At 45.6% G+C, this 24,702-nt stretch overlaps 2 protein-coding genes across 3 annotated transcripts in view; one reads left to right on the top strand and one right to left on the bottom strand.

Annotated features, from left to right (window-relative positions):
• The window catches only part of LOC105396066, a 43,719-nt gene extending 34,093 nt beyond the window's left edge, over window positions 1-9,626 (top strand). Inside the window, exons 5-12 of the mRNA XM_048631779.1 lie at window positions 1,169-1,288; window positions 1,851-1,935; window positions 2,706-2,821; window positions 3,643-3,820; window positions 4,827-5,003; window positions 6,460-6,562; window positions 7,639-7,732; window positions 8,383-9,626. Of these exons, the coding sequence (XP_048487736.1) occupies window positions 1,169-1,288; window positions 1,851-1,935; window positions 2,706-2,821; window positions 3,643-3,820; window positions 4,827-5,003; window positions 6,460-6,562; window positions 7,639-7,732; window positions 8,383-8,592 (1,083 nt within the window). The 3' untranslated portion in view covers window positions 8,593-9,626. The remainder of the gene's footprint in view (window positions 1-1,168; window positions 1,289-1,850; window positions 1,936-2,705; window positions 2,822-3,642; window positions 3,821-4,826; window positions 5,004-6,459; window positions 6,563-7,638; window positions 7,733-8,382) is intronic.
• Window positions 9,627-10,129: 503 nt separating this feature from the next.
• Window positions 10,130-23,925, bottom strand: LOC119693449 (frizzled-2). Of its 2 annotated transcripts, none has more exons than XM_038116950.2 (3): window positions 23,560-23,925; window positions 13,335-13,507; window positions 10,130-12,942 (listed from the first exon to the last, which is right to left on the bottom strand). In XM_038116950.2, exons 2-3 carry the CDS (start codon window positions 13,500-13,502, stop codon window positions 11,458-11,460), a joined length of 1,653 nt encoding a protein of 550 aa, XP_037972878.2. In that variant the 5' UTR covers window positions 13,503-13,507; window positions 23,560-23,925; the 3' UTR covers window positions 10,130-11,457. The 2 variants fall into 2 exon arrangements, with proteins under 2 accessions (XP_037972878.2, XP_037972873.2); XM_038116945.2 differs by lacking the exon at window positions 23,560-23,925 and adding an exon at window positions 19,467-19,503.
• Window positions 23,926-24,702: the final 777 nt, after the last annotated feature.

Raw genomic sequence — 24,702 nt, 5'->3', positions numbered from 1 at the left:
TGATTAGACATACCAAAACTATAAACTTTTCATAATTGGATTGAAAAATGGTTAATTCTGTTTGTTTCTATCAAATTCAAACACAGCTAAAGCAGGTCCTCATCTCTACAGGTACAGTTTAACGTTTTTTTTGGGATGGTCCAGGAGATTCGTGTCTACCTGTAAGATTGTCTGTTCTGCTAGCATTTGATAACATTGAGGAGTCTCCCTTGCCATCTATCCTGGGATATGGTAGCTGGACTACTGCAGGAGGCAAATAAATACTATCACAATTCCTGAATTGCTTTATTACAGCTCTTTTTTCGGATCAGCAATTTATCAGTGAAAAATTATTATTAAATCAGAACATATACATATATTTAAATAATACAAGTAAATTTAGTTAATTAGTAAATTTTAAAATTTGTAAAATTAGTCATTAGTGAAATTACGTAAGGAGTCAACATCAGGTATTGTATTTTTTTAGGTATAAATAAGCGAAGTATTTGTTCTGAAAAGATAGGTTAAAAATCTAGTTAGTATGTACATACTAACTAGATTTTTAACCTATCTTTGTATGAGTGCATAGGAAGTCATTTCTGGCATAAATATTATAGCCTCAACGCATAGGAAGCCAGAAATGGCTTTCTCACATAATTGAGAAAATAAGATATATAAAACTAATAATAATTAATTAATTGACAAGTTCCAGAAAATATAAGGTATGCACAAAAGGAAAAATTTTTTTTTACTACCAACAACGTACTTTTTATATTTTTTGCAGAATTTCAAAGTTTCAGAAAAATCACATTCACAGAAAGCAATCATTGCACCTGGGATAAGTTGCGATTATATTCGCAGATGACACATACCATGGACAAAAAAAATATGTTTATATAAACAAAGAAGTGACTAAAAGTATAGCGATATCATTTTTTAAATATTTTTTTTGGTTGGGGTAGAATAAAATATTAAATTCCAAGAGCCATTTATGGCTTCGTATGAAGTAAAGGGTTAAGTACGTATTTTATTAAATAAGAGTTTAACTCACTTCTCTCCTGCTACCGTACCATCACCGACACACTTGCCTGCCAAATATCTGTCAGATCCATACAAGTTAAGTACGTCAGATTTGACAACCGAGCTACGCTGCTGGTAACCGCACCGTGTTCATGTTGTGTTCCCGCAGGGCTCCGGGCTGGAGGCGCTGGCGCCGGCGGCCCCGGCGGCCGTGCCCGTGCGCGCGCCGCCGCCGCCGCCCGCCGCGCGCGCCACGCTCGAGACGCTCGAGCCCAAGCCGCACTGCCCCGTATGTACCGCTACTTCTACTTCCTATGTCCCACTCCACGGGGAAAGATATCTGTTAGAAGCCTTATTACATTCGAATAAGGGTAGCTTATGTTTGTATCAGATGTCTTTCACCGTGGAATGGGATATAGCCTTAACTAACTTGTGTGTTATGAATGTCTACTCGTTCTTTTATTTTTTCAAATCAAAATCATTTATTGCAAAGATTGTAGGTATATTGTGTACATGTGTACAATACACATACACACAATATGCCAACACATTGGCTTTGTCATTTTTGCACGTATATAATATGGGGGATTTTACCCCCGCGAATATCGCAATTTTCCCATGTACTTAACTGCCGCTGACTGTACCTAATTTTTATCAAATAGAAGGTAGTTAGGTAGTTTATAAAATATTGAAGGTACTTAATTAATTAAAAAAAAATATGGCTTTTATTACACCAGCACGTGCTCGTACGCTGGTTCGCTGAAGGAAGTTATTCTGACCATAGTCTTGTATTTCTCTGTGGAGAAATGTCCGTGTAAGTTAAAAATAATGTGGTAATGGTACACCCGCAGAGCCCGGCGCCGGGCGCGGGCGAGGGCGCGGAGGACGACGAGTTCGCGCCGCTGCGGGCACTCAAGGACGAGCCCGATGACACAGGTACATGACAACATTATACTACATTAAGTGGACGACTGACAACCAATGAATCACACCTCATCCCATTTTACTTCTCTGACAAGAAGCTGTACAAATCTTACTTGTAATCCTTTAACCATTTACCATGTCACCAACACATTCACCGATAGTACCGACACGCTAAGCACGTAATCGTCCACTGATGGTCATAGTCCTCACACTCCTCACCCAAGGAGTGAAACAACACTCTGTTTTCTCGGATTTCCTCGTCCAGCTGCTAACGGTAATGGGCTAGCGTAGCGACCCTCCTACCCGGTAGTGGCTGGAATATATGCTACCTAATTACTCAGAGGTGGATGTAAATAAAGTCTTGTCTGTCCTAGGTAATGTAAGAAATACCAGCCGCTGTTTCTCAGTCAGTTGTATGTACCCCTCATCTAACCAATTTTTCTTACCGCCCGCCCTAAGCTCGGGCTCGCCGCCGTGTTTTTGGTGTCTTGTGTGGTGTGTCCGTTGTTGAGTAGTTTCTTTCGTCAATTATTTTACCCATTTCAGCACCGAGAAGCAACATTCATGCTTTTAATTACTTTTTTTTAATTTACTTTTAACCTTTTCTTGTAAATGTAAGTATGTGTTGTTTCTGTGTGTGTTAGAAATAAATAAAATTTCTTTCTTTCTTTCTATTTTCTTTTAGTGATTGAGCCTTTGTTGTGAAATGATGGTAGACCGATATGACACATGATAATAGTAACATTTAACGTCAATAAATAATATTAGCATTTGTATTTCAGAGTTGTGCGCTGACGGGTCGGAGGGCGAGGCGCGCCGCAGCCCCAAGGCGTGGCGCGCGCGCGACATGGAGCGGGCGCTGGACGCGCTGCGCTCGCAGCAGATGAGCCTCACCAAGGTACGCGGACATTCAATATTGCCCATCATCAACAGGTCCTGGGATCCCTAATAATAATAATATAATGTCCTCCTAGCCGAATTTCGACCACGGCGGCCAATCTCAATTGAGATCAGCCATCTACGCAGGAGTAGATTATAGTGCCCAAGTGTGTGCGCAGTACACAGGAGCACTCTCTGTTCCATCACTCTCATAGCCCAATGGGACGGATTGACCGACACGACTGGAGAGAGCTAGGCGCAGGACCGACTGCTTTACATGCCCATCCGACAGCATGGATCGTTTCACTGTTTCGGACATCGGGTGATCAGCCTTCTATGTCCTAACCAAACTTAGAACCACAATTTAGAAACACAAATTGATGGTCCCACCCGGGAATCGAACCCGGGACCTCTGGGTCATGAAGCGAAGCTTCTACCACTAGACCACAGAGGCAGTTCCCTAATACGGGCATAGGGCTCGCGGTGTAAATTTCCACTCTGACCAGTCCTGTTCCACGCCTTCGAATTCGTGCCAGCTCATGCCGAGGGCGGCTGCCTTCTGCATGACAGTGCGACGCCTCGTGGTTCTTGGTTGCCCAATATTGTCCATAGCATCTTGTAAATTAGTAAGTAAATGTTTCTTTCCATGTAACCTCGCACGTTGACTGACCAGCGCTAGCGTTTGTTGCCGGCACGCCTGTGATTTCTGGTTTATCTATCACCCTCTCCACAACACCAAAGGTTAACAGTGGAAGAAAATAATGTACTTACTTACACGTAAAATTGTAGTGCAATAAATAATGTAAGTAATAATAATATACGTCCCGGGTGTTGTTGCAGGCGTCGACGACATACGGCATCCCGTCGACGACGCTGTGGCAGCGCGCGCACCGGCTCGGCATCGACACGCCCAAGAAGGAGGGCGGGTCGCGCGCGTGGGGCGAGGGCGAGCTGCGCGCCGCGCTGGCCGCCCTGCGCGCCGGCGCCATCTCCGCCAACAAGGCCAGCAAGGCGTACGGTCAGTTCACTTATGGAATATTATAGAACAACTAGCTGTTCTCGCGCGCTTCGCCTTAAAAAGTTTTCCCGTGGGAATTCCGGGATAAAAAGTAGCCTATGTTCTTTCCCAGGGTATAGACCGTATTTATGCCAAATTTCATTCAAATCCGTTCAGTAGTTTTGGCGTGAAAGAGTAACAGACAGACAGACACAGTTACATTCGCATTTATAATATTACTAGCTGTTCCCGCGCGCTTCGCTTCGCCTTAAAAAAGGTTTTCCCGTGGGAATTCCGGGATAAAAAGTAGCCTATGTTCTTTCCCAGGGTCTAGACCGTATGTATACCAAATTTCATCCAAATCAGTTCAGCCGTTTTGACGTGAAGAAGTATCAAACACCCATAAGTACTTACTCAAAAATTTACGCATTTATAATATTAAGTACGATATACTTAGTAGGATAAATATTTTATGTTAGTGTTCATGTTTATAGTGAACCTACCTAACTAATGGAAACTTTATTGGACAAAGTGCTACATATTTTGAGTTTAACGCAATCATCTGCTCTTTTTATAAAATACTAGCAGTTCCCGCGCGCTTCGCTTCGCCTTAAAAAGATTTCCCGTGGGAATTCCGGGATAAAAAGTAGCCTATGTTCTTTCCCAGGGTCTAAACCGTATGTATACCAAATTTCATTCAAATCCGTCCAGTAGTTTTGGCGTGAAAGAGTAACAGACAGACAGACAGACAGACAGACAGACAGACAGACAGACACAGTTACTTTCGCATTTATAATATTAGTTAGGACTAGCTGTTCCCGCGAGCTTCGCTTCGCCTTAAAAAGTATTCCCGTGGGAATTCCGGGATAAAAAGTAGCCTATGTTCTTTCTCAGGGTCTAGACCATTATGTATACCAAAATTTCATTCAAATCCGCGTTCAGTAGTTTTGGCGTGAAAGAATAACAGACAGGCAGATACAGTTACTTTCGCATTTATAATATTAGTTAGGATTTGTGTGGTACGCAGGCATCCCGAGCAGCACGCTGTACAAGATCGCGCGGCGCGAGGGCATCCGGCTGGCGGCGCCGTTCAACGCGGCGCCCACGGCGTGGCGGCGCGCGGACCTGGCGCGCGCGCTCGCCGCCATCCGCGCGGGGCAGGCGTCCGTGCAGCGCGCCTCCGCTATATACGGGATACCTACAGGTAGGGGCGCTTCAACAGATTCATGTCTAGCTAGTATAGTGTCCAATTTCCCAATGAGCCGTTTTCCTTGACAGCTGTCAGTTGAGTTTTTGTACAAGCCAATAGATATCGTGACAACATAGTGTACCAACTGTCAAAATATTGCAGAGAGCAAAGAGGTTGAAGTATTCGAAACTAAGAATAAGAACTCACTACTTTTAATAGTACGTCTATTTAGTCTAATTTACAAGTTTTGAGTGTTTATTTTTCAAGCGTCGTTGCTGCAGAGGACGTATGAGGGCAAATATACAATTTCCTCTGTGGAAATAAGATGTTAGCTGACAAAAAATCTGTGTTCTGAGGGTTTGACAGTTAGTACAACTCAGACAACGCCATCTATTTCTCCAATAATGTAAACTTTTTTTTTTTAACAAACGCCTCATTAGTAAAATACCGTAAGCCCGCTCTAAACTCGCGCCGCAAGTCGCTCCGTGAATCCGCGGCGTGAATTTACGCAACGGTTCGCCCACAACTGTGTCCCTCCACAGTCCACACTCACGAAGCTTCGCAGTGTTGTTCGCCACTTCAATGAAAATCCCCCAGAACAGAATGTCTTGTACGCTACTGCGATAAAACAGCGAGTGTAGCTGTATTCGCATTCGCGCGCCGCGTACCCTTTGTCGCGGACCAAAAAACCGCCACCGGACGCGAAACGCCGCGAAGCGCGAGGGCGTCAACAAAATCTACACTAGCGTTTCGCGCTTTCGCAGGCGTTCGCGGAGCGAGTGTAAACGTAACGTGAAGGGATCGTAACCGAAGCCCTTTGACCTCGCCGTTAACCAGGCGTCAACCCTACGTGAGCACGTCCACTCGACTAGGGATAGGTGACTGGTTGATGGCAATCGAAAGTGCGGCGACGGATAGCGACAAGCGTGACGTTCGCGAGCTTGTCCCGAGTTTGCGTTGCGTTGCAGGTTTCATAAATAATACTGAACGGCTCGAGTTGATACGGAGTCGATACCTTTCCGAGTTGATTATGTACTGTGACCTTTATCCATACACCTGCCTTACCTATACCGTTGCTCCATACTAATAGGGCTCTAGCAAATATTTGAAGGTGTGTTAAAATAATTAAATATCGTGAGGGTACATTTTACTATACGGGGAGTCGATGGGAGTCCTGTTGTATGGACCGTTCACCACTGGTACCTAGGATTGCGAGTCATAAGTCACATAAGTATATGTTACTAGCTGTTCCCGCGAGCTTCGCTTCGCCTTAAAAAGTTTTCCCGTGGGAAATCCGGGATAAAAAAGGAGCCTATGTTCTTTCCCAGGGTTTATACCGTATGTATACCAAATTTCATTCAAATCCGTTCAGTAGTTTTGGCGTGAAAGAGTAACAGACAGACAGACACAGTTACTTTCGCATTTATAATATTAGTTAGGATTCAATGGAACCACTTTCCTATAATTGCAGGCACGCTGTACGGTCGCTGCAAACGCGAGGGCATCGAGCTGTCGCGCGCGTCGCCCGCGCCGTGGTCCGAGCGAGCCATGCGCGACGCGCTGGACGCCGTCAGGTCAGTCGCTGACACTCTATACATACATCCAGCTGTCGCGCGCGTCGCCCGCGCCGTGGTCCGAGCGAGCCATGCGCGACGCGCTGGACGCCGTCAGGTCAGTCGCTGACACTCTATACATACATCCAGCTGTCGCGCGCGTCGCCCGCGCCGTGGTCCGAGCGAGCCATGCGCGACGCGCTGGACGCCGTCAGGTCAGTCGCTGACACTCTATACATACATCCAGCTGTCGCGCGCGTCGCCCGCGCCGTGGTCCGAGCGAGCCATGCGCGACGCGCTGGACGCCGTCAGGTCAGTCGCTGACACTCTATACATACATCCAGCTGTCGCGCGCGTCGCCCGCGCCGTGGTCCGAGCGAGCCATGCGCGACGCGCTGGACGCCGTCAGGTCAGTCGCTGACACTCTATACATACATCCAGCTGTCGCGCGCGTCGCCCGCGCCGTGGTCCGAGCGAGCCATGCGCGACGCGCTGGACGCCGTCAGGTCAGTCGCTGACACTCTATACATACATCCAGCTGTCGCGCGCGTCGCCCGCGCCGTGGTCCGAGCGAGCCATGCGCGACGCGCTGGACGCCGTCAGGTCAGTCGCTGACACTCTATACATACATCCGACTGTCGCGCGCGTCGCCCGCGCCGTGGTCCGAGCGAGCCATGCGCGACGCGCTGGACGCCGTCAGGTCAGTCGCTGACACTCTATACATACATCCGACTGTCGCGCGCGTCGCCCGCGCCGTGGTCCGAGCGAGCCATGCGCGACGCGCTGGACGCCGTCAGGTCAGTCGCTGACACTCTATACATACATCCGACTGTCGCGCGCGTCGCCCGCGCCGTGGTCCGAGCGAGCCATGCGCGACGCGCTGGACGCCGTCAGGTCAGTCGCTGACACTCTATACATACATCCAGCTGTCGCGCGCGTCGCCCGTCCTGATGATGTGTTGTGAATTGCCAGGTTTCTACCAAACGCTCCTGCGCGCTCATTTCAAAATCCTTGGAGCGCTTGATTGTAGCCCGACACCCCGTTAGATCGTTTGGTGTAGTGTAGACCCGGCTAATGTGTGACTCTCTGTGTTGCAGAGTGGGCCAGATGTCCATCAACCAGGCGGCCATCCACTACAACCTGCCCTACTCCTCGCTGTACGGACGCTTCAAGCGGTGCAAGCTGCCGCAGGTAACTACTCAAGCCCATCATAAAGAGAACTGTCACCAGAGTCTCCACTTCGTTTATGCGTGTGCGGGTTGTCCTACATATACCCCAACTACATAAGGTTATCCTAACTAATATTATAAATGCGAAAGAAACTTTTTTAAGGCGTAGCGAAGCTCGCGGGAACAGCTAGTAACTTATAACGAACACAGTTGCGAGTACTTAGTTGATCTTTGAAACCCACTACAATACAAACACTATAATTAACTATATACGGGGTGCGAGTTGTTCAGGCCCATTCGCACATATCAGGGTTGCTTCAGTGCCGTCACAGGTCCGCCGCAGATCAGTGACAGGGAAAATTATTCTTTCATATGTTTTCTATTCACACATGTCAGTGAGAGCACTATAGACACTGAAACTGAAAAACTGCGCCGGACATGTTACGGCACTGATGCAACCCTGATAGGTATGTAGGTATATGCGAACCGGGCTTTACACCGTTCGAGTTGAGGTTAACGCAAACTTGTATGGCGCGGGAGCGTCGCCACGCCACCTAGCGGTACTACTCCATATACACTAGCTAGGTCATTCTCAAAATTATCTTCAAAACCGACTACTAACGCCATCTATATTTTTCACGTGTAACTTTTAACATAGTTCGTTTCTTGCAGAGCGTTCAGCACATGCACCCGCAGGAGCCGGCGGGGTTCCCGGAGATGGAGCCCTACCACTACCCGCAGCCGCCAGGCGAGCCCGCCTACCCGCCGCCGCCAGACGACGCCGCTCTCGACCCGGCTCTGTTCCACCACGAGCTGCCCGCCGCCGCCGCCGCCTGCAGCGACTCCGTGTACTATACGCAGCACGGCATCCTCACCAGCTGAGGGCACCCCGCCTCGGACGAGGCCCCCTGACACTCCGCCTGAAGCGAACACTCGTGTACCTGCTACGTATGTGTACAGCAGAGTCGTTGCCAGTGCGTCGCCAGACTCCGACAACTACACCGTTGTAAGTAGAGGTAGATACCTACTCCCCTCATAAATTTATTTAAGTACGTATCTTGTTCAAAATTACAATGCCTAAGGTAAGATCTAATATACTTATTGCATATTTTTTGGCATAGTAGAATAGTGAAACATACGATACCTTCCGTTATGGTTGAGAATTATTGCAATACTTTTATGTATGTGCATTGTTTAGACTTTAGAATTTAAGGAAATATTAAAAGCAATGTCGTGGAAGTAAATAGGCTTTAACTAGTAACAAAATACGTAATAAAGGTACCTAATTAAATAATTTAATCTCTAACTAATATATAACTCAACTTATATTCTGTGGTAAAATATTTTTGTAAGTTCAATTTTAAAAGTTCTTCCATACTTTAGGTATGATATTTAAGTCAATTTATAGGGTTTTTAATACCTGCATTTACTCCTTGTAATAATGTATCATGCTATAATTAGACTAATATTTCTTACTATAAGTAGTTAGTACTAAAAACCGAACACCTTACAAATATTTTGTGGCTAAAAATTTGTTTACTGGGACATATTATTATACAGGTGCTTGCGTACTAATTTATTTGAGTGTTTTATGGATGATGGAAAAATTAATCGGGCACTAGTGGTACCTACGTTAAAGCCAATGTTTTTCCTTTCTTGTCTTGTATATTGTTTGTTAACATGATTATAAATCTATATATGATTGTATTTAATTGATTCTCTATAACTATAGTACTAACTGAATTTAAATCTGATCTGTCCATAACATACGTAATGCAATTGTGATAATTTGTATAGATTTATGGTGGACATGTCCATTAATAATTGGCTAAATGAGAATGGCCAAATCTGACCCCCGCTTTGCAGCCACTAACCAAACCTATTTTTATTCAATGATAAAGGTGTTCTAAATGAGAAAAAAATATTTTAAAAAATCTAAAGAACTTTAAAAAAATATCTTAGTATGAGGGAAACATCTAGTCAGTACAAAGACTTGATCTTTCAGCACCTATATCTTCGTTCGCCCATGCCTCATAATATATGTAATAAAATTTACACCAGGATATATTGTAATCATACATACTACACATCAGTATATGTTTCATCAATGGCTGCTCTGGCGGCTCATGGCGCCATAGAGAAATGGCCATTCTCCTTTAAACATAAAATAGGTATATTTCATTATAACGAATATACAGCGATGTTCTGTGAGGCGACGGCAATCCACACAGCGCCTGCGTTGTTCATGGTCCTGGTTCTAGTGAATCAACCTTGTTGTCGTGATAACGGATCCGTACGGCAATGTTCAAATTAGCAATAACTAACTCTGCAATAAGTTTTGTAATAAGTATAGTTGTTACTGATATTACTAAAATAAATAAACTCGATAGACTGGCGCGCTGTTTGATTGAAACCACAGTTTTGTACATAAAAAGTTCCGTTTATTTGTTATCTACAGTTAGTTATAAAATAAATTAGAATAGTATTGTTCGTGCGATAAAAACGAAGTCTCTGTATACATGTACAACATTATCCTCACAGCAGAAATTAAAATATTAACCTATGTAAATTGTATATGTTACAAAACTTGCGATTTGAAGATTCACAAATAGTCGTTTTCACATCTTTGTTCTATTTCATTTAATTTGTCTACTTGAGCGTTAATAATTTACAGCTTTGAAAATATGACTTATGGTATACATAGAGATTAATATAGTTCTACACAATGAAATGAAATAGATGAAAGATGCACGGGGCCCGTGCCGAGGGTTCAATTTGATAAATTACGAAAAGAAGAGGTTTGCGTTTTAATAATATATTATTCGTCGTTAGAGGAGTACTTATTCCTGAATAGTGACCATTGAATGCATGCATGCATTGATTTCGTTGATCGATCGATTTGATTGTATATTGTGTATAAGAACGCGCAAACCTTTCCTTTTGCGTAAAGCATCAACTCTCGCACCCGGCACAGGGGCATGTTCTACTTGGCCGTATACTGAAAAGCTCGAAACTTATAAGCGCTTACATTACTATGGATGGATATTTGTCCCACGCTTATCAGCGCTGGTTCGGAAAAGTAAGCGCTTATTAGTTTCCAGCTTTGTTTCAGTATACGGCCCTTGCCTGACGCCGGCGGGGGCGGGCGGGCGTGGGCGGGGGCGCGGGGCTTCATACATATATCTATACTTTGGTGAGCGGAGCGCCGCGCCGCCGCTACATCTCCAACTTATACAATACATCTACAATAACAATTACGTCCTAATTTACAATAAATACAGATGGCAGTGTTCACTTACTAAAATAAATTCTGACAGTTATACAGGAATCCTGATTATTTCAAAAGTCGATTTTATATAAAACAATATTTGTACAGTCCTCATTATCCAGCTGAATGAACGGGAAGTGTAAAATGAGGAGTCGTTCCCGCTCAGTGAGCTGCACGGCGAGTCCGGGTCAGTCTGCGGCAGTCGCCATCTGGTGGTCGCTTACATCTAGTTACGTATATGTCACCGCAAGGGCGCGGGGGTCACTGGTATCACTAAGTATATCGAATATTTTGGTCGCCGCACGAGGAGGTACTCTCCCTGCATGCAGCGAGGTCGTCACATTAACACATCGTCCTTCTGAGTCAATGGCACATGTTAGAGCGCGCGCCTACACCGGCCCGTAGTCCGACAGCGGGTTGACGGAGCGCGGCGCGGAGGGCGGCGCGGCGGCGGGCGCGGGCGGCGCGGGGGGCGCGGGTCACACGCCCGCCTTCACCAGCGCGCGGTGCTGCGGCGGCGGGCGCGCGCCCCACAGCCGCCGCCAAGACTCCAGCGTCTTGCCGGACCAGATCCACACGCCCGACGTGATGCCCACCGCCAGCGCCATGAAGTACTTGAGCATGAGCGCGGCGTAGGGCGGCGCGTGCCCCGTGCATCCCTCGCCCGCCCCCGAGCACGCCGCGCGCCGCAGCCACGCCTCGCGCCCCGCCGCCTCCAGCGCCAGCCCCGCCAGCTGCGCGCCCGCCGGCACCGCGTACAGCACGCTGAACACGCCGATGCGGATCATGAGCTTCTCGATCTTGTCGGCCTTGGAGCCCGCGCCCGCGCCGCCCTGCCGCTTGATGGCCGAGCGGATGCGGAACAGCGACACGAACCCGCACAGCAGGAACGTGGCGCCGAGCGCGAAGTACGCCACCAGCGGCGCCAGCACGTAGCGCGTGAGGTGCTCCGGCGAGGAGTTGCCCACCGAGCACACGCCGGCCACCGCGTCGCCGTCCACTGCGCCCGCCAGCAGCACGGCCACGGTCTGCGCGGCCGGCGCCAGCCACGCCGCCAGGTGGTACCACGCCGCGTGCGCCGCGATCGCCTCGTTGCCCCACTTGAGCCCCGCCGCCAGGAACCACGCGAACGACAGCACCACCCACCACACGGACGACGCCATGCCGAAGAAGTACACGAGCAGGAACACGAGCGTGCACGCGCCGGGCGGCGGCGCCGACACGCGCAGCGCCGCGCCGTCGCACGCCACCGCCTCGTGGCCCAGCGCCAGCCGCGCCAGGTAGCCCAGCGCCACCATCAGGTAGCACGCCGACAGGTACACGATGGGCCGCTCCGGGTACTTGAACCGCTGCGAGTCGATGAGGAACGTGGTGAGCGTGGCGAGCGTGCTGGCGGCGCACACGGCGGCCCACAGCGCCACCCACACGGCGGCGAACTGCCGCTCCTCGCGCGACCACAGCCCGCGGCACGGCAGCGCGCAGTCGGGCAGGCGCAGCGAGCCGGCCGCCAGCAGCGCGCCCGGCGCCGGCAGCAGCGGCGCGCGGCAGCTGCACGCGCAGTCCGCGCCCGCGCCCGCGCCCCCGCCCCCGCCGCCGCCCGCCGCCACCACCGCGCCGCCCGCAGCGCCGGGGCAGTTTTTTGGGTCCTTGCAGTGCGTGTTCTTGTGCTTGCGCGGCGGCTGGGCGGGCGGCGGCGGCGCGGCGGCGCGCTCGCCCTCGTCCATGCACAGCTGGTCGGGGTCGCCGTAGCGCGGCAGGCGCTCGCACGCCATGCGCTCGGGCCAGCTGAAGCCGTACTTGCTCATGAGCGGCGCGCAGCCGGCCCGCGCGCGCTCGCACACGCTGCGGCACGCCGGCAGCGGCGCCGCGTACTCCTCCAGGCAGATGGGCGTGTACACCGAGCACAGGAAGAACTTCAGGTCCGGCGAGCACTTGATCTCCACCAGCGGCCAGTACTGGTGCACCTGAAACACCACACAACACACACGTTAAGCACTAATTCATCACACTCACCTGAAAATTATGAAATTGATTATTTAGAAATAAGACAGGACAGGACTATACCTTTGAGGAACGCCTTATTTATGATGATTTTATACATAATGGATTAATTACCCATTTTTACAACCATTAATGGTTGTAAAGTGCCTTTCTAAGTTTGGACCATTTCCCGACTCGCTTTCCTCACGATGTTTTCCTTAACATTTATTTATTTAGCAGCATGTGGTGTAATTTTTATTCATTTTTACGGGATGTTTGTTAATATTTCACGGGAAAACAGCTGGAGCATTTTTTAAGAAATTGGCCACATATTAAGCTGGATTAACACTTTTTCTGAGGAATCGAAAGTACACACCTCAAGTCCGGCCTCCTCCTGCGTGTCATGGTCGAGCTGGTTGGGGAAGGAGGTGCGGTTGTAGCCCACGCCGCGGCACATGGGGATGGTGATGTCTTCACAGCGAGGCGCCCCCGCCGCCGCCGCCGCCGCCGCCAGCGCCGCCACGCACAAGCACGCCGCCCACATCACATCTGCAATCACAACACAATGTCATTAGTACACGCTTAGTGAGCATTTTCACACACAGGAAACAATTCACCGAGTTATTGCACATATTTATTGATATGCGTAGTGTAAGCCGAGGAAACAGTAGGGACAGCGATTAGAAGGCGCAGTGGGGCGCCCTTAGGGGTAATAATGTTTTTTATATTACAAAGAAATAAAAACAATTATATTGACGAGGTAAATATGTTTAAAGGGTTCATACAACGTCTGAAAGCGCACCTATCAACGAGACTGTCGTCGAATCGCGATAGGATTCAATATCTACAGTTAATAGAAGCGGAGATAAGAAAGTTAATAAATATGTACATAAATGTAAATAAGGAATCACAACTTTTATTGCAAAGATTTCACCGTCCACATGATCGAGGTGGAAGCGATAGATCGCTGGCCGCGCGGCGGCGGCGGCGGCGGCGTGGACAAAGAGCGGAGGTCGCAGCCCGCGCTCGCGGTATCTGTGCAACTTGTTGGGAAATCTGATCGGTTCTTTACTATCCGATAAGCTGACGGATTTATGGTGCCAGTTGCTTGCCAAACTTAGGTGGTAGGTAGATAACGTAGATAAGTAAATAACTAAATATTGTAGGCATTTGTAGGTTACAATTTTGCCAGAGGAAGATAAAAGAATGTGAGTTCCTAATAAAATACATTAACAACACAAATGCATAAGCATGTCGTAAAAACAAACTGCAAGAAGAAAATGAGGAAGGAATTGGCCGAGCGACTTCGAACTATTTTTATGACGCATCGTTGAATCCGCCGAAACGACCCAACGAACCATCGAACACATTACAGGTGCTTCAAAAACACATTTCGTATTTAATTTAGTAGCTGAATTATCTTGAATGGTTTCTGACTGAAAATATAAACAACAGCTGGTGTTTGCTCTCATGGAGAGGAAAGTAAACGTTTTTGTTCATTTAGGTACAATAAAATATCACTTTTAAGATTGCACTTAAATATGCAGACCGTGTGAAGGTCCCGCGGTATCTGGCGCGATATCAGTATCGTGAACAATTAGTATCACGTCGCGATAACAGATATCAGCCGCAGTTGCAGCTGTAGGTGGCCGCCGTTGTAGCGGGACACCATCATTATTAGTTTTACTCATCTTACTTCTTCTTAATGTGTGTGGTGACAAACTAGAGCCGAACCAATCTAGGATGTCTTCTACCCTCTAGTCTAGATAAATGATGCAAGAGTACACAATTCAACAACTAAATAGGATGGTAAAACGCGTTCGGAGAGTAAGCATGGAGTGGGAATGTGAGTCGAATGTTAGTTTAACGACATCGCCACGTGGCGTCCCGCGCCGACAAATAAACATGTGGCCAGAATTAACACTGCATTTACTTAATTCTCAAACAAACCCCATTTCCAAACAATACTGCTCGCAACTGCATCATACGTCGCTGTACTTCTACGGTATGTTGAGAAAACATACTATTTCGAAACAAAGGGATCAATTTGCAAACCCTACAATAATGCAATTGGTTCAGTAAAAGGCAGGAATTGTTTTGCAAACACTCCGCGCCGCTCGAGCAATTTATAATGCCATTTCCATCTAAATCGCTTCACGCTAAGAAAGTGTTCCCAGATTTATTGCGTCCAATACGTGAGCCCATAAATTAAACAGCGAAATCACCTCGTTCCCGCCGGGTCGTGTTTAGACCAGGTTTTGCATAATTAAACTGGTGGCCGGTGCAGTTCGGGGAAACTAGTAATGTAGTGGGTAATAGCGCAGTCCTGCGGCAGGACGTGATGTAGCCCGTGTGTGTGCAGACGCGGCGCAGGCACGAGGGGGCTGAGCCGAACAAGTATCGCATCGCATTTCATCGTTATTTAGGCGTCTTATGATCACTTCACTTGGCCCTGTCCCTTCCAGCCATCTCCGAATTCTATACCACGAACAGAACAATAAAGATATTTTCAACTGATACGTAAATAACGACGACGTGTGTTGAAAAGAAAACAGAAGGCTATGGTTTATGATACGGGTCAATTAATAGCCGGAGTGGCTCCTGCTCCGAGAGATTCCGCAGAAACAACAAGAGGCGACGATTAGGTGGGATTTACGAGTGTATCGCATTAGTTCAGAGGCGGTAATATTTTGTGCATTTGCGGAGGTTGACGTCCGGGGCTGGCGCGCGGCCAAGTGTTTAAAAGCTCGTGTTATCGGCCCAGCGGCCGCGGCCGTGCTCCGTGCCCCCGTGCCCCCGCGCCGGCGACACCACTGAGGTAGAACACTACGTTACGCGGGGACACGCCGCTCATGTACGCAGAGTAGACTCACATTCTCCTCAAGCTAATTGCTGTTTGTGTTTCAACGAACAATAAGTTTTAGTTGCCAAATTACCCGCAGACAAAAGTGATTGCTTGAAGGTAAAACTACATTTACTACAATACTGTATTTTTTTTTTCAGAAATAGTGAGTCGGGTTATCTTGAACCTGTGACTTGGTTGGAGGTTGTGGCTTTCCGGTAATTTGTCATAAGCCGCACGCTTCGCTGTCGCGGCCCCGGCGGTGGCGGCGGTGCGTCGGTGGCGACGGTGCGGGAGTCGTAAAAACTGCAGCATATTTACGAGCATGCATGCTTCCCGCGGCCCACATTTGACCCCTATGCTCTTGGCACAAGGGCCAGAGTCCCACGCCCAGCCGCACGGGTAGTGGTGAACAGTTTCACAAACATGTCGGTTTACTGCGCACGTGTGGGCAACAACTTCGCGTCCGCTGCATGTCCGCTCGGGAAGGTGCGCTATCTTCATCTTCCGCTAAACACATCTCTCGGGACAAACTAACGTTCGGCCATCCCGACATCGACATGGCAGGATGAACGGCTTTGCTTGAAACTTACTTCAACAACTACCTATTCCTTCCCAAAGATACCCAATAAACAATTAAACAGAATTGTACAATTTAAAGATCGCATCAGAAAAGCTTTTTGTACAGACATAAAAATGGTTGGTATCATAAATCATAAATTTATGATTCGACACACGAAATAGCTATTTTACATCTTATATGTAGTTGAAATTGAATCAACAATTCAAATGTTGATCTATTTCAGTGATCCGCCGTGGTTGCCGGTTATCGACTAGCGATGTGCACTCAATAAACCCGGGATCGGTGGCTGTGTCCGGACGAGCTAACCGATGGCGATGGCGCCATAAAACACCTCCGAGCACCGACGTGGAATTCTTTATTTAAATCATATCGTTGCGATGCTAAATCAAACATCACTTCGCAAGCTATAAGCTACGTGACTAACATTATTATAGTATTATGATGTCGAATGTTCAATCGAGGAGGAAGTTAAAAAACGGATTCACTGTATTGAATACATGTTTGATTCGAGCGATGAGCGTGGATGCGGTAATCATCGTTGAATCACACACGCGCCAAGCATTCGTAATGAACTTTATCGATTCAATGGAATTAGTCAAAACTGCCTATTAGAATGAGTAAATGGCAGATTATTTATAAGCATAGAAATGATAAATAAGATAAATTATAATAATATGGTAAGTATACTTAATACTAAATTAAGTTTTCACATTCATTATCATGGTTGGCCAGTGTGTTAAAGTAATTAAGGTCAGAAGTTCATAAATAAATACAAGTGTGTTACATATATTTTACACAGCTCTCTTCGATCCTCATCCTAACTAATATTATAAATGCGAAAGTAACTGTGTCTGTCTGTCTGTTACTCTTTCACGCCAAAACTACTGAACGGATTTGAATGAAATTTTGTATACATACGGTCTAGACCCTGGGAAAGAACATAGGCTACTTTTTATCCCGGAAATCCCACGGGAAAACTTTTTAAGGCGAAGCGAAGCGCGCGGGAACAGCTAGTTATTAATAAACATGAGAGTAATAATACATACATACTTATGGCCTGACAATACAGACATCGAAAACAGGAAAACAGCAGATCGTATTGTTAACATAGCAGCCATTAAGAGCTATATGGAGAACGCGGCTTTAATCACGTACTAAAGCGTTTAAATAGGGTCTATTAAGAAGGGAAATAATTGATAAGTGAGTGAGATGTGGCGTGTGTGTCTAGTGAGGCACTGGGCACAGTCAGAGCTCTGTGTTCGCGGGCAGGAGGATGGTCCCACTACACGAACAGTGTACTTTGTGTTTCAACTGAAGCTAGCTCTGTCACAAATACATACAATGCTTCCTCGTTTATTTCTGTAACCGTAAATCCAAATAGATGATGCGATAGGTAGGTATTCTTGTGCCCGAGCTAACTAGTTTCAGATTTCAGAAATATTTGTTGGTACACCGGATACCTGCCTTTTACCTACAGATTTACACAAAGTAGCATTGTTCGAACTTATTTATGGCATAGAGCGGAATGAAACAGTTCTTACGCATGTGTGTCTAATTGTCTATCTATGGGTTCCCACAAGGCGGCGCTCTGTGCCCTATATTGTTTAACATATGCGAGGTTCTAACGAAGACGCCGATGCTCAGGCGAAACTGAACCATGCAGTGGAAATAATACGTTCCAATTTAAACTTACAATTATACGATGAGCATTGAGAAGTTATGATTATTGTAATGGGGGCGCAGAACACGCATAGTAAAGCAAATATCTTGCTGACATCACTATTATACTATATTTAATGATCAATGATAAAATAGTGTACAAAAAACTGGCATTATATTTAGTGAATGATTAAAAGCCCGCAGTTCATACAGCTCGTTAGCATATAATGGGCTCGTTACTTTGTCACGAAACGCTTGTTTTTTCTCTATTTGAATTCTTTGTACGACGAGCATTGATTGATTTGACTTTTGCGCACCGCGGTCTTCAAACGGATCGTTGTGAATCAAAGATACTTATAGACGGAATGCCGTGGCGGTGTGGCTGTAGATTGGGAAATCAGGTCAACTATAAGTCGTGACAGCGGATTGTATAAAAAAAAGGAGTAAGTATAGAAAGCTGCACAGCATCAATTTAGTGAAGTCACGAAATTTAATCGATGAGCTTATCTTATTTACGGTAAAAATCTGCAGAATATGCTGCTGTATTGCTAGGTTAACGGAAATGTTTCGAATGTGATAGTGATTAGCAGGTAGTTACATAGTGTTCAGATTACAAGCCAAATTAGATTTCAATAGTTGGCCAGTAGTTGCCCATTTCGCGCTCGGCTGGGTGATGCTGCTGTTAAGTGTCCAATTGTCCACTGCCTAAATGTATTAAATAAAATATGCAAACTCATAATCACAATACGTGGTGTATTCGTCGTAATAACGCGGTAGCTGTCGTGGTTAAGGCCACAGACAGACTGCTGGATGATGCCATATTCTCAATATTCTGATCTGCCATGGCAATGGTGAAGGTCCAAGAACTAATAAAATTGACAATGGGCTGCAGATATTGTCAGTAATAAAGCAATTTAAATATAACTTTCGCCGCCGATCGTTACAATAGAGCTTGAACTTGCAAAAATGGGCAGATTTTTTGTGCACATTTGAAAAGAGAAACAAAAGCTCGCGTCAATATAAACCGGCTAACGGTGAGGCTGTTTGCAGCCGGACGCTACAATGGGGTAGAATGGGCAACGTTTGCGAATTCAAAGACTTTACGATCTAGTGCGGGCCATTTGAATATCGGTCGCGCCGCGCGGAGGGAAATGTCACTCCCTTTTGTTTGTACGCAGCTTTTGGTTTTTTGGTATCGAGCGGGAGCAGGTACCGGCCGATGATTTATGACCGCCCCGTTGTAGCGAGCATCGATCCCCCCGTGCAGGCACCCGCCGCCGCGCTCCCTGCCGGCGAACCCACGGCACTAAACGCATCTTCAAATTAATGGATTTTACGAAAATAACTCGCGTGTAGTGTTGCCAGAGCGAGGAAATATTTGGACAATATGGAGAGCTTGCTAAATTTCAATGCGAATTTATTACCAGCACTAAATTGAGGAGTCATCGCCGCGCTCGCTCCTGCATCGCACAATAAAACAAACCATCGTTTATACGATGTGTAAACATAATTTCCCGCAGTAAAAATATGTAAGTAAAATTATTATTAGAGGCGTGGGTGGCAGCCGCGTTTCCGCGGGAGTTTATTTGGATATGAAACTTTCAGAATATTACAATGTATTGAAGCAGTAGCGTGTTGTAAACCAGAGCCGTTACACGACACGGCCACCGCGAGATCTCAGATAAGATACAGCGGACACGGACGCGGCTATCAGCGATACACCGATACTGCTTATCTACTCACTAAAAATATAACAAATAAATCAAATACTAGCAGTGGGAAAGCAAGCCACGTCTCCACACTGCTGGTATCAGGAGCGCACACTGGTGCACCTGTGTGCCCGGTACTGTATGTACAAGTGGTGTCGGACATGCCAGATGTAAGGATTGCTCGTGTAACTCAGCTTGTTATTCATATTACCACTTTTATTCCGAAATATTTCTTGACTAGCCTACCTAGACCTACTTATAAATTAAATGTACGAATACGAATCCCATACTGGTTTAGCTATATGATAGTAGGGTGGTAGTGGTAGCGGCAGGTTTATCATAAAATATACTTGAATAAACAATCATGGTTTTATGGATTAACTTGTACGAAAGTGTGCAATGCAATAGGTAAAGTAGTAAAATTATATGTTTAGTACATAAGTAACTACTTTTAAGACATGGTCAGTTTACTTTTAAGAAATATTGTTTGATGAATATCCTTGGCTGACCGATCCCCAGTGTTTAATTAGGGCTACTTTATCGTGTGTCACTTGATTTATGGGTATTGTGGCGATAGCGTGGTCGATAGCGCCGCGGGCGGACGCGAGCGACACAGTCAATAAACACACCTCTCCATCTCCAGTCTCCAGTGACTTGCGGTCGGATAACAAGAGGATTTTGAATCGTCTTCAAGTTGTCTCACTGCTTTTGGAAAATATTTCACAGAGTATTTAATAATGCTTCTCTAGCAAGGTGGCAAGATAACAAATAGTTTTTATGTTTATGAACATCTTATAACATTTAACGATCCATTTATGAGGGTAATGTCGAAAGTTATGATTATGATGAAAGAACAAACAGATGATTATAATGGGAACTTCATAAGTACAACGGCACACGTGGCTAGAGGGGAACTTGTGTTGTTGAAACAACTGAGCTCATCCACCTCTCCACACCTCCCTACACTAGTAGCTCCTAGTCAAGTTAATGCCAGGAGTTTAAACAACGGCGATGGCGATGTATGGCGCGTTAGTTTACCATCATCTGCTAGATTGGTATAGATGGGAATGTTAGTGCGGAGTGGAGGAATGTGCGAGTTGCACTACAAGGAGGATGTCCGGCCATTCTCACATAAACCTACAAACTGTACGTAATTGTAATTGGCTTAGCGGACAATCTCAAGAATGTAGTGGAATGACCTATTAAATAAACTTTTGTGGTGGTGGTGTGTGGCTTTGAGGCCTGAAACGAAATCGCATGCAAAATACAAAATATAATAATTATGTCATAAAGTAATTGGTATTACGATACTTAATTAAATTAGCGCCTCCTTGATGGCACTGATTGTTATGTCTCATGATAATTTTGTGCACAATTCATTGAGTACTACGTTGGTAACAAGTCTCCAGCATGCGATATACCTAAGTGGTAGGTATATATAGTATATGTAAGGTAGGTAGAAGCGTGCGTGTCCCGGGTCCCCGCAGAGCGGCCGTCGCCCACGGACTACCGCGACATAAAAAGGTATTTATTTGAATTTTTTACCGGTTTCCTCGACACAGAGTGTTTGTTTTAAGCCTACGGAGAATTTGTGAGTCAGAATTATCATTAGATTGACACATTTTGTGTCGTTCTACAGTTAGCCAGTTACGACATTGGTAGAGCTTTACAGTAACTTTCTAATTGACGTACGTAGTCACGTAGGGACCGATAGGGAAGAGGGTACAGACAGAATGAAACGATTGTAGGAAGACGTTGACGAGAGATAATTACTGTGAATTAACAAAATGAAGGACAAAAGCGTAATGAAAGCGACACGGCACAAAAAGGCCTCCAGGCCGCGAGGGACCGACATTACGGGTGAGAGAACACATACATACAATACATATTATAAATACATGTCCATAACGAGACTTGAACCTGGAACTTTACAAATCTAAACATACGTTTTCGATCAGCTACGCTATGTTAGTTTAATTTAAACAAACTACTAACTGTGTAGGTATCTAAGGGTACAATAAAATTTATTGCCAAATACGTAATTAAGTACTTAATTGACATGGACAATAGTCAGGCAATTCAAATAGAGTGTACGAAATAAGAACGCACCAATAAATAGCGGTTTGCTATGAATGTTAAAGAGCTCCCAAGTAGGCCCTAGGGCCCGGCCTGCCACGCGTAGGATATGTATTGTATACCTACCATTGTAGGACTTTTATTACTACTAGTACCTACCGAGGTTGCATTGGAATGAGCACTAATTATATTAAAGATTCGTTTCACCTGCAATTAGCGGGTGTTAGAGACGTGAAGCAGCAGTCGGTGGTTCCTCTGCCGGGCGCGGCTGGGAGAAGCGACGTGTGTTTACGAAGTGAGCTACGCATACGATTAGAGATTGCTTTATGGAATGTTTTCACCCACACCTACGCTTATTTACATTTGGTAATTCAAACACATGGGCGAGTTATGTGATTTTATGGATGACTGTACTTTATTATGAGTTGTCGATTTGTTTAATGTCGAGGCTGACTAAATGTTCCTATGAGAGTTATTGAACTACCCAAATACACACAGTTGTGTATGTATAAATCAGTGAATTCATTTCATTATAAAGTTTGATCATTTGATGTGATATCTGTCCTATTGTTCTAGGTATGTGTAGGTTGTAATAATTGTATGGATGTCAATGGTCATCAAGTACGCCAGTTCTGTCTGAATGTGTTGTCGTGGACATCCACGCGCCCGGAAGCCGGTGGCTGCTCCGGGGAGGGCGTCTAAGCTCGTAAATAAACACTGATTCAACGTCGAAGCTATTTCCGAACGCAATGTGAAAGTGCATCGGCTGCGAATAACCTGTAGGTACCTATCTACCTCCGCGAGCAGGCATGCAGTGATACATGCGGTGTAGCAGGAAGTGGCCGAGATGGTTACAGGGCGTATTGGTTTTGTTCATTCTAGGTAGATAGTAGGTATAGCGATAACGTGGTAATTTAGTAGGCTAGCTAAGCATCTTCTCTTGCAGGACAGCTGGCCAAAGCCACACATTAACGTCGCGTCGTCATACTCGTCATTGATTCCGCGAGGGTGCAGGGGTGGATTCCTTGTTCATAGTTCTACCTATCTTTAATAATCTTCATCCGTTTTTTTAATTTCATAAATATAAAATATTAAAAATCGATGATTCTAATGACGCCGATGATAAATATCAAACTTTACAGATTCATTTAGAAGTTAACATTGTTTGGGTAGCTCATAATACTGGTTTGATCGCTGATTTATTACAGGGACAATCGATGGAGCCCATAAATAAAATTATTAAACTGTACAGTGATTTCTGTTAATATTTATTCTGCTATACATTTTAATAAGATACGAAATACAATAATAATACCTAGGCAGGATAGTAAATGACTAGATTTATAGGTAACCATACCTACAAGTACGAAAAATGAAAATTGATGAATAATAATAATCTGCATGAATACGAACAGGCGCCAGCCGTGTAGGAGTTTCGCCCACTGCGCCTACCAAGGTCTAGCTATTCCCTTGTATCTCATAATACCTAGGTATTAGGTATGTGGGATTATGTCAGATGTTTTGACTAAAGAGTAGGAGATAATTAAAGAGATCGTTATGTTGCATTGAATGAGTGCGTTGCGTCCGCCGGCGCTAATCTACACGCCTAGCACGGTGTACTCCGATATCTCGAGGCTTATCGCGACTAAATAAATCCCAACACTTTATCTATGCAGCGGCGGCGGCGTAAATACACCGCTGCAGAATCAATATTCGATTCGATCTCACTCACCGCTTGCAGGCCGGCGCCGCAGAACCGTCGTCCTCGCGGGGACACTCTGCTCCTCACTGACTCAGTAAACAACACCTCATTGAATCCATGTTATCATTTTAAAGTATCGATCAGTCACACGCGGCACAACGGGTCTTGGCGAAGCGTATATTTTTATATTCGATCTTGTCTTGGTATTTTCGTAACGTGATTCGCCGGTTTCACTGTTATATCCAAAAGCGAAAAGGGGCTGTATTGTGGACCCTGTCGTAGACGAAACTTAGCACTATAACAATCAGCTGTACAGTAGATAAATGCACAGCGTTATCGTAAATAAACGCGATGTGACACACGACGCTACCCGACAGCGCGCGGAACGAAACTGGCGGTTGAACGAATGAACGAAACGAAGCGGGGCGCGCGAGGGCCGGGCGGGGCGCGGGACGCGGGGGCCGGCCGGCTGGCACGAGTTGCCACCGCGTCCTCGCTAGATGGCGTCACACGTATTTCAGGAAATAAAAATGCCGCTTTCAGGAGTGCGCTACGCGGCGCTATTTGACCCTCGCAGCCGTAGCACCCTTCACAAATAAGAATATTACTCGTTGTTTTATTTACTTGTTATACTGGTCACGCTAACCTACTGAAGATGGAACATCATAAAATATTATGTAAGTATAATAATAAATAATAATAATAAAAAAATCTTTATTGCGCAAAAGAAATGTTACATATTTACTATATATTAAACAAGGTAGTATACTTAAACTATATCTATGCACACGTCTGAATTGGACATTAATCACAAGGAGGAGGGGTCCCCAAACTAGGCTCAGCCCGTATCTTGGGGTACCAAAAATGACTTGACTAAAGTGAATTTATATTAGTAAAACATAAACATACATTTATATGTGTTACCAAGTTACCATGCAGTACACAATCAAATAAGTTACCATTTTACTTAAGTATTTAGTCATACTTAACCAATATAAATTGTACGAATTATATTATACCTATGTTCTTTTTCTACCTACACTGGTTGGGTGGGTCCTATGATGATTAAAATAAGCTGACATTTCTTTTTCATTTCCTTTCTAAATCAGGTAAACGTTTCAAAATTTAAGCATTTACCCAAAGATTTATCGAAGTCGCGACTGGAATATTTCG

Source organism: Plutella xylostella, chromosome 29 (genome assembly GCF_932276165.1).
Source record: "Plutella xylostella chromosome 29, ilPluXylo3.1, whole genome shotgun sequence".
In the NCBI taxonomy this organism is placed as follows: domain Eukaryota; kingdom Metazoa; phylum Arthropoda; class Insecta; order Lepidoptera; family Plutellidae; genus Plutella; species Plutella xylostella.
This window is presented reverse-complemented; position numbering and strand designations above follow the sequence as displayed.